This window comes from Bactrocera latifrons, unplaced genomic scaffold, assembly GCF_001853355.1.
Source record: "Bactrocera latifrons isolate USDA-ARS-PBARC rearing strain unplaced genomic scaffold, ASM185335v1 scaffold_0, whole genome shotgun sequence".
NCBI lineage: Eukaryota > Metazoa > Arthropoda > Insecta > Diptera > Tephritidae > Bactrocera > Bactrocera latifrons.
In genome coordinates, this window is record NW_017534406.1 from 5,833,528 (window position 1) to 5,844,281 (window position 10,754).

At 35.4% G+C, this 10,754-nt stretch overlaps 1 protein-coding gene across 3 annotated transcripts in view; it reads right to left on the reverse strand.

Annotated features, from left to right (window-relative positions):
* The window catches only part of LOC108969575 (transcription factor Sp9), a 67,021-nt gene extending 57,894 nt beyond the window's left edge, over positions 1 to 9,127 (reverse strand). The window contains exons 1-2 of one of the 3 annotated variants that reach the window (XM_018934497.1): positions 8,297 to 9,127; positions 7,274 to 7,483 (exon numbers count right to left, since the gene is read on the reverse strand). In XM_018934497.1, the coding sequence (XP_018790042.1) occupies positions 7,274 to 7,387 (114 nt within the window). In that variant the 5' untranslated portion in view covers positions 7,388 to 7,483; positions 8,297 to 9,127. Of the gene's footprint in view, positions 1 to 7,273 lie in introns of all 3 variants that reach the window. The other 2 variants (XM_018934410.1, XM_018934579.1) reach the window with 2 other exon arrangements.
* Between the last annotated feature and the right edge of the window lie 1,627 nt (positions 9,128 to 10,754).

The window sequence follows — 10,754 nt, forward strand, 5'->3', positions numbered from 1 at the left end:
AAGAAAAAACTTTTTTTGCGAATTTATTTCTTAAATATGAATTGAGTAGTTTTATTAGGACCTTTTGTGCATTATTGATCACACTTTTGACAATATAGGGTAATTTTTTCGGTAACTTTTTTAGTTCACTGTCATTTTAAAACTACTTGACAACTCATTTTTTACCTTGAAACCCTAAATCCTTCTTTAAGTGGAAGATACCTCTAGAATTTTCAAAAACTGATAAAAAAAAATTCGCTCTAATCATTTGAAAACTATTCAAAAATATAATCAAGAAGTTTCATTGGTTTCAGAAAAGAAGCCTAGCCAGGAAGATGACGGCCGCAAAAACTGTCAATCAACGGGATCGTTGATATTTCCGCCATTTTGCTTTTTTCATATAAAGTAATTATTATTTTGTAATTCAATAATACTCTTTATATACATATATACAAAAAATCGGATTTTTTTAACGGTACTAGAGGTATACCCCCTTAATATGGTATTCGCTCAACATATATAAAAAAAATATCAAATCATCAACAAGCTAAATTTCGAAAATTTCACTTCAAAGAAATTATCATTATTAGATTACATGACAATATCAGACAAATTAAATAAGTTCGCATTCGAAATTAAAATTGTAGTTATTAAATATCCCGTACCCACTTGAGCAGTATAAAAAGTGTTAAAATAAGTCAAATAAAACAATAATCACGACAATAAGTAGCACGATTGCAGTAATTAAGCAATGACCAGTCATAAAACTTAACGCTGCAACAAGAAAGCATGCAACCACAAAAAATCATAAAAAAATACTGTAAAACGCATTATAAAAACACCTTAATATATCGTAATAACCATTCATAATAATGCATGTAATACAACCAATACAAAAACATGGAAAACAACTTTTTCTACAAGCATTTGGACAAGCATACATACGTGTGTAAAAATCACAGAACGCGCAGCGCTTGCAAAAGTCACAAGTGGCATTAAGCAATTTCCAACGCATTTTTTTCCCTTATTCCTTATAAGTCTCTATTTATGACTTTTCTGGTGCCACAATTTCCCGCGCAATAGCCAATGTGCGCTGCTGCTACGCATCTCAAACGAAATTGCAAGTCAGCGACGCATTTCGAACGCGCTGAAGTGATGCGCATGCGCGCAACACAGACAGTTGCGCTGATCATATGCTCCTGAACGCTAATAGTAAACACAACTTCAGCTACATGCATATGTTTTTGGTGGATGAATAGGTACGCAAAACTAACTGAGTGACTGACTGGCTGTCTGGCTGCTGACTGGTGACTGCTAGCAGACAAGATAAGATACAAAATTTTAATAAAAACATAGGAAACCATGTTAATGTCGGGACCGATGCGTACGGCATATTTGACTTTTGTTATGTTCACTGACTCGCACTGCATCTCTTTTCAATTAAGCTCGACAATTGCCCGCTTTTTTAGCAAAGTCATGGCGACTAATTTCATTTGTTAATAGCGTCTACATGCGGCGTTCAAAGGCTATGTGGCGCTATTACACATACATACGTTTAAGTAAAAAAAAAATCATTGAACGCGCCGATGCAAATGGCTGTTGCCGCTTAACCCGGCCTTCTGCTGGCTCAGCCTATACGTCAGCGCGTACCCCTTGCTCTTCAGTTTATTCATATTTTCGGCTACATTAAATGGATAGAGAAAACTCATTAAAAGTTATTAAATAATAGTTTGATAACAAAGAGACCGCTGACGTCCAGCCGCCACTGTGGCAGCTCGTATTACCGGGACACCACCTGCGGTTAGCGCGTCTACGCGTGGAGATGTGAACGCGTAGCGTAATGAAGGCGCGAGAGGGCGACTTAAAAATCAATACTCCGTTTTGAAAACATATTTACATTTGCCGGCGCTTACACCACTTAGCCCAGTGGGATAGCTCCTACAGCGCACACCTGATCAACGAGCGTAGTAGTTTTTGTTTTGTTGTTGTAGTGGGCGCACCGGTGGCTCCCAATTTAGTGCACAAATACAATTCTCCGTTCGTCCTCCCTTTCGATAATTTACATGATTTTTATTTTCATATGTACTTTAATAATCTTCTACTTTTCAATACGATTAATTACAAAATTAATAAATGACACGGCGGTTTTGCTTTTGTTACACAGTCGCGGTCAATGAATGCGCCTCAAAATGCATTCCAATTTTATGTCCGCTGACTACATTAATATTTACATATATACATAAGTATATACACATTATTTCTTAATTTCTTTTGTTGTACGGCATATGCCGCTTCGATAGCGATTACAAACTAGCCGTTAGGTAATTGTTAATTTCAATTTGTTTATTATCTTTTTTGTTCTTTTCCAATTTATTAATTTTTTTAATCCAGCTGCTATGAAAATAACTGAATAAATTGCATCTCAGAATATTGGGGCATCCTCTTTATTGGCGTAGACACCGCTTACTTATAGACGAGTTTACAACAGCGCGCCATCCGTTCTTGCTTTTCACTCTTTGACGCCAATGGAGATTCAAAACGAAGCCAGCTCCTTCTCCACCTGGTCTTTCCAACGGAGTGGAGGTCTTCCTACTCCTCTGATTCCCCCAGCGAGAACTGCGTCGAATACTATCAGAGCTGGAGTGTTTTCGTCCATTCCGACGTCCATTAATTTTCTGAACTACAAGTATGTTAATGTCGTCGTATGGTAGGTACATAAAAAATCTATGCATAAAAACAGGCTTGCGAACTTTTGATGCCTTCAAAACAACAGCAAAGCTGACTTGGTATGAAACTCCTTGTCTCAAGATAGATCTGCTTTAAAAGCATTTTTCAATAGATACCCTCAATATAAAATGATCAGGATATAGTATATTAAGTTTACCACGTAGTTTATAGCACCCAGAAGAAACCATCGGACACCGAATTAAAATATATATACATATATATAAATGATCAGCATGACAAGCTGAGTCAATTTAGATATGTTCATCTGTCTGCTTTAGCATATAGCTGTCATACAAACCGAACGACGAGATATCTTCAGAAAACTTTGCATGGATTATTTACAAAGACAAGGGTATAATCTCCGAAAAAGTGGTTCAGACCGGACCACTACAGGATATTACTAAGAAATTACCAACTTTTTCGTGATCACACCAAACCATAGAAGATGCTGCTGGAAGGATTTTGAATCAAATCGAAGTGAATCACAATTTTTTACTTGAACGCTAAAAATTTTATTGTGTAATATTATGTTATGTTCCGGAGGCCAAATAAAAGGATATTGAATTTCGCTCCCAAACTAAATTATATAAAAAATCAGCTTATAAAACTAAATTTATAATAAAAAAAGACTCCAGTAGACAACAGAAAAATCAACTGATCTATTTTTTGTATATTTTTTTTAGTTCACATATAAAAAATCGAAATATAACTAATGATGTAATTGCACTTCGCAATTTCTCACCAAAACTCAAACATATGTATATATTCATGCAGCGCGTTGATTACTAAAACTTTAAAACTTTCCTAAGAATAATTGAGTTTTCATAATTTTTTTTAGTACAGCCGTTGGAGAAAGCACTCCTTATATAGAAACTTTGAAGTCAGCTAATGATCCTGTCATTAATTACGACATTTCAATTTTACGTTACATATAAAAAAAAAAGTATTATAAAAGTGCCAATAAAATATTACATTCTTGCAACGTGTGCAATCTTAAGCACCACTGCCTATTTTAAATTGTAAAAATCATTCTGCTTTAAAGCACTTAATATCGTCTAAAGAGTGTAAAAAAATGTTAATTTCAGTTTGTCTTGGTAATTTATCATTTCAGTTCGGCTGCGTTTAAGCTCGCACCGCCAACTATCTGCTTAAATGCTAAAAACATAAGCACACACGCAAGATAAATGATGAGAAAAAATTAAATCATCAAAACACGCCACCAAAAAATTACTAAATCTTTAACTCCGAATTCGAATCGACCCATACCTTCTATATACTCGCATACATATGTATATTTGGTTTTGTTGTTTTACGTGTATCTACTTTCTGAGCCGCTTTGTTTGTTGGCGCGGTTAAACGCTTTAATTAAAACCAATGCGCATGTGTAACTTCGTTCGTTATAAGCCACGTTTAATTTTTGTGGCTTCGAGCTAAAATCCATTTGTATACATATATGCATAGTATGTATGTACACGTTTTCACATTTTCATATTTTTTCCCAGTGCTAATACATTTTATGTTGTCTCTGTTATAGTGGCTTGATCCTAGTCAAAGCTGACGCGTTGCTTTGAACTTGGCCGCTTCGATTGCTAAATGATTGATGTGGTATTAATTTTAATGTATGGTATATATGCCACAGCGCCAACAAACGCGCACCGGCAGGCTTGATGTAACTCTTCACTATGTTCATTCATATGTATGCCCGTTGTTGTAACTTTAGGCCACTACTAATAGGCCAGATTTTGTGAAATACTTCTTGTTAAAAGTATTTTCGCCATAATTTGACTGGAAGCTTACAAGTCTTTTAGTAGCGTGTAAAGCGCCTGCAGGCCTCTTTACACATGGCTTTGTCCAGCTACAAACGCAGCATACCGCTTACCTGAGCCATGCTATACAAGCATGAACATGGTAACAGGCACTGATACGTTCTATTCACTACTGATTCCACTGAAGTGGCAACTGGCAGTTCACTACTAATTTGCATACTCGACACTTGCGTGTTAGCGTTAGAGCATCTGGCGACTATGCCGCACACATACCTTCATATAGCTGTGTGCAGTTGTTATTTTTTTCATTTTTGTGGCATTTTCGAACTCAATATCGTTATTTAGCCCATTTCTTATAATATTTTTCCGTCTTTTGCTTATTTAAAATTTAATTAGTCCGTTGTCATAAACGCGATTAATATTACTTTAGTCGCTGTGGTTGCGTCGATGCGCCTCCTCGCCAAGCATACTAATTTGCCTTCAAACATAATCATGACTTATTGGTGTTATAGTTTCTCCGATTAGTTATTTTCATTGCCCCCATGTCCTCCGTAGTCGCACTGCCGAGGTTAAGTTACTTCGCTGCTCCTATAATTTGTGTTAGCGCGTTGCGGCATATAGCCTATAATAATCGCTAGTCGCATTTACGTATTTAGATATATATTTTCACACAAACTTTTTATTAATATGCCCCAAAAGCTACTTAAACTGCAATTTGCTAATCGATTTTTTTTTAAATACATACTCCGCACATTAATTAGCGCGAAGCGCAAATGTGCGATCTATATTTATAGTAAAACTGTTTTTCGTTCGTTTCAGCGCGCATACTTTCATTATGTAATTAAAATAACTACAAAAACTACAAAAATCATATAACACTATGAGTGATGATTTCTGCTGAAAATCAGAGCAAGCCGCTTCCAAACCTAGTATTAGCGCTGCAGTATCCGTTTCAGTGAAATGCTTCTAGCTATTCAAACTTAATGACTTCTTTACAAACGTGTGATTTGGAAATATTTAGCGGATACATGAAAAGCTTGTCGTTACTTCCTTTCTCTAAGCAAATAGTTAATGATAGTTAACTATTTTCCCCAAGTGTACCTTCAGGAAACTGTCTGTGGAAGTAAAGTTATTTTATACATATTATTTCCCCCCCAGATAGTAAGGTTTTCTCTACACCAGTACTCTCGACATTCAGAAAGAAGCTGGTATGCATACTTTTGAGAAAATAGTTATGTAACCACTGTGACTGAAAGAAGTGCTGCCTTATTAGTGTATATTTATTCTAATAATTAAGATCTATATTATTCACCTTCATATATAATATTTTATTGGAATTACTGTGGATAAAGATCCATTCCAATATACATAGCTATCTTCTATTCGCCAATCTCTTGCTAGTAATGTGCGTAGTTTGATATTAATAAAGTTTTTCCCATACCTATTTATCCCACATAGCAAAAGCCTATAGAACAGAGTTTCTAGCAGTGTTTGCTTATAATGCATTGTGGTCTGTTTTCATCGCTTTTATAAACATCTCTTACTTTAAGGGAATACATGGGTTTACGGGCTTTCAGAAAATCGAATATGTTTTTATTATCCTATTAAATTCTACAACACCTCTAAAATACTGTTCTCAATTTTCAAGTTGATCCGAGTAATAGTTTCGAAGATACAGCCTTGAGAGCCGGTCGAGGCAAAAGTTCGACGTCTTTCAACGCGTTTTTCTCGAAACAGTGTTTTTGAAGTCGGTTGGCAAGATTTCTCAAGAACTACTCAGTCGATCTTTATGAAATTTCACACAGGTCTTTGAGATATAATTCTTAATGACTTGGATGAAGGTTTTTTTTTTCGATTGCAACTGTTTGAAAATGTCGCGAAATTTCCACTGAAGTTTCCTTTTTTTTTTTTGTAAAAATGACTGCCCAAAATCCAATTTTCAGTTTTTTCTTCGTCCAAGTTCTAAGTTAAGGTTTTAAATAAAACACGAATTTTTTTACTTTAAATTATCCTGTAGGGAGCTATCCTGCCATCGTGAACGCATTTTTTCCCAGGGGTTACCGGAAATGGCGTCGCAATGAGTGAGTTAAAAATTTTTTTTTCCAAAAATTTCAGAATTTCTTTGTTAATAGCGTAGTGTTGTAATAATATAAAAATTTAATAAAATAAAATAATAATAATAATTTATACTCATAGGGTTGCAAAAATGTATTCAAAAATTTTCCGAAGTTTATTTGGTTATTTTAGTGTTTTTTTTTTTTACTCAATTATGTTTGTTATAGAGATTGATTTCAAGATTTCCAATGTACATATATACATATCGCCAAATAAAAGGCGGAGGAAAAACAATATAATAGAAAGCACTTATATTGAAACCAAAATTGAGTTTTGGTTATAAAATGATAATATATCAGTTATTATATCTGGCAGTTTTTGGTTTTCTTTTATGATACGCTGTTTTGTATGAATGTGACAATATACATTCTTTAATACTATGATCAGTAAAGAAAAAAAAATTTATGGTACTTGTAGGAGCTTCTCTCGAAAGAATTTGTACACACCTTGATATTAAAAAAATTCTGAATTTTCTTGAGCAGATTTTTGATAACAGAATCATAATTGAATATTTGGCTGCCTACCTAGAAAAGGCAGCTTGCATATCATATGTTTAGAAAATATGATGTTTTGTAACTTTCATTTGGTTTAAGTAATATTATTCAATTTTCGGTTATCTATATAAGAAATGTATGTACGAATTATATGCCTTTAAAAACCGTATCTAAACAACTACAATGACTTACCGGATTAACTTGCGGCTTTTGCAGATGCGTGGCGATATTACCGATATTCATGCCCATAGCGGGTATTTGTGAGCCGTACAACTGTCCGGCCGTCGGTGTCATGTCCGTTAACATTTTAGTTGCTTTCTGCTCACTGCAGCGATTATCGTTGCCAAATGTTTTTGTTTGATTATTTAGCTGTTATTTAATATTGCCGCGTTGAAACAAACACTGGAAAGCAGAATTTATTATGACAAATTTGTTTGAGTTGCACTACAGAGTTGCGGAGGATTATGTGAATGCTTTGAGGGGACCGAAATCAATCGTTATTGTTATTTCTTTTTATTTTGTGAGAGAATTTAGGAAGTTGTCACATGCCACGAGTGATAAAGCAACACCCTGGCGTAGCAATCATCAATCATACTTTTCACTTACAATGGAATTCTGACATTTTTGTTTTCTAGTAGAATTTGCAAAATTTCACATTATCACTTCACTTTATCTAATGTTCGCACGAGTTTGCCTATGCGTGTTACCTATGTCTTCTTTGCCAGTATTTGTGGTGATTTGAATATTGAAAATTTATACACTGTTATATAATTGTTTAAGAAAATTTTTTTTTGGACTATGCCTTCAGTTTTTCTTGCATATTTTTTGTTACTTATTACACAGATTTTTAACACATTCCACTTCCTCTTGCACAACAATCCGTCTAATTTAGGGTCCACTACTGGCAACGCCGTCGCTCAATAACACAATACAAATGGATTTTTTTCTACCACAACTTTAAACAATGCAACACAAGCAACGCTTCCGATTGCGAATTTTAGTTTTTATTGTCCTTTTTGTAATTTTTGCCAATGAACTGGGCAGTTATGTCTTATTGTGTTACTTTTATAATAAATTTCTTTTAAAAATTGACAAAAAATTCCTATTGTGCTTGGTGGGACCTCGCTTATTGCCTTTTAGTGCCGCTGTTGTGTGCCTTTCCGTCTGTTAATCCGACAAAAAGTGCCAAACCGTTGGTTTGTTGCCTGGGAATACCTATTCTGTGTTGGCTTATCGACGCAGGATCTTTACAGGCGATTTATTGATGATTTCCAATGGCCACGCGCAATCAGCTGAGTCAGACACATACTTATCGGAATAATTGTTAATAAAATTCGTATTTTGCAAAACTGTTTTCGAAAACTGCTTGTACGAATTAACGTTTTGATTTTTTGTTAAAACTTTAGTTCCTTTCACGCGTTAGATAACGATCACTGGCTTTTCGCAAAATTCATACGCAGCTCGCTATTTGGTGTGTTCAAGCCGTCCCAACAACTGTCACTAGTACTGCTGCGGCTGCCATTCGAACGCGTATACCAACTAGCCACACCGGCCGGCCCACTGTGAACGCAGGGCACTTGTTTGGTTTTTTTTTTTTTTTCAATTTTAATTTTTTTTCTTACTATTTTTCTTTTGCTTTTATCGTCGTTGTTTTTGTTTACGCCTTTATCGGAGATAAGTTGTTGGAAATCCACTTGCGCGTTTGTTAATTCGCAAAAAGAATCCGCGCAAATATAAACGGGCGTCGTATCTGTACGTACAAATGCTGGTGACTGTTCTGCCCGCTGCGGCACAAGCGAAAAAAGCTCTCTAAAGTCACACACAAAAACACAAAGGCAACAACACATAAAAACACAAAGTAATGAACATAAATAAACACACACACTCACGCGCATACACTTTGTAACGATACCGTGGTTAATGCTGGCACCCCAACGAATGAATGTTGCGCAAATGAAACAACAAATGGCACAACCAAAGCCAATGAGCCAACCAAACGGATAAGCAACAGGGAGGAAAACAAAACTACCAAAAACAGTAGATAGGCGTAGTATGTGTATATTTGTTATTTATTTTTTTTGCTTATTTGCTGCTGTTCTGTGTATCTACGGCTTAAGCACACAACAAACAGTCATTGTTGATGGTTACGCTTGTCGTTCACTCGCTATGCGCTCTACAATGAATGTATTGTGTTGGCTCGTATCGGATTTGAATAGCTCGCTACTACACTGCCAAGAAACCGGTGCTCGCTACTGCCGAGCGAAAAACACTTCGACCAGTCAAGCAAGGCGCACATACGCAACACATAATAGAAGCAAGGCAGGAGATAGCTGTAGCTGGTAGTGGTGGTGGCGTTTGATGAAGCATGGCAGCAGGCGGCTGGTTGTTGGCAAAAGTGGTTGGGACGCGTCCAGCCATTCATCAGCACACAACGGCAAATATGTATATACACATACATAAGTATTTACTGTGCAGTAGCGCCACTGCTGATATAGAGTTTGAGAGAGCGCACTCGCGGAGAGACTACAAAAATAACTAACGACTGCATCACGGTTGACAAACTAAGCAAGTTTTTTACATTGCGAGGTTTTTAAATTATTGCTTTAATTTTTTTTGTTCTTCGCAAATTTCAAACTTTACTAATAGTTGGGGCGACTGGATTTTGATGCTAGCAAAAATAAATTTCCAAAAATTAGTAAGAATTAAACGAAAAAAATGCCGAATAATTTGTTAGAATTAATAGCAATGAACTGCCTAAACAATTTGCTATGGTCATTGTACGTATACTAAAATTTAGACCGCAAGTATTAAAAATTTTAATTTTTACTTAATCGAGTATGTTTGTATACACTGACAACTTTTATGATCTTTGAACGACATATTTTATTTTAATTCCGCATTAAAATATAGCTCACAGTTTCATATGTAAATATATACATACATATTTGCTTACTAAAAACTTATAAATTTTCACACAAACTTACAAAAATATATTTCAAATTAACTGATATTTGATTTTTTTGCAATTATAAATCCACGACTGCCGCTCAAACTCTCTCAACCAGTTTTTCAAACGACATCCTTCATGCTAGTTTCAGATTTTCCAAAAACTACTCAGAGAAATTGTGCAGTCAAGCATTCATTCATAAAATTTGAGTAGCATGTTTCTTTCATTTCCCCTCCAAAATCAACTCCTGAGAGTGCAAGTGTGTTGGTGGCACAACTTTTTTATGTAGTGGTATGAAAACAAGCAACGTCAATAATTACAAGCACTTTACAGACTCATCAAGTTATCTCCCTTACTCGCTCTTAGCTCCAGGTAGCGCTATGAAACTCATTTACGACACTTTCTTGCCTTCTCACTTCAACGTGTTTCAATATTGCAATGTCCCATTGTGAGAAGCATCCACCAATTGGCTGCTTGTTTAATTCCAAACCATGCGGTAACCTATAATTAGTGCGATGGCCGCTGCGCAACAGAGATGGCACACTTCACCACTGCATCACTTCAACGTATTTGAGCAAAAAATAAAAGAGCATCGACAATGGCTCGTGTGCCATATAGCACATTTTTTCTAAACCAAGAATACGCTATTTGTTATACAAATTTATGTACTTATATACATATTTACATATATATATGTATGTAGAAGATACATTATAATATCCTGTA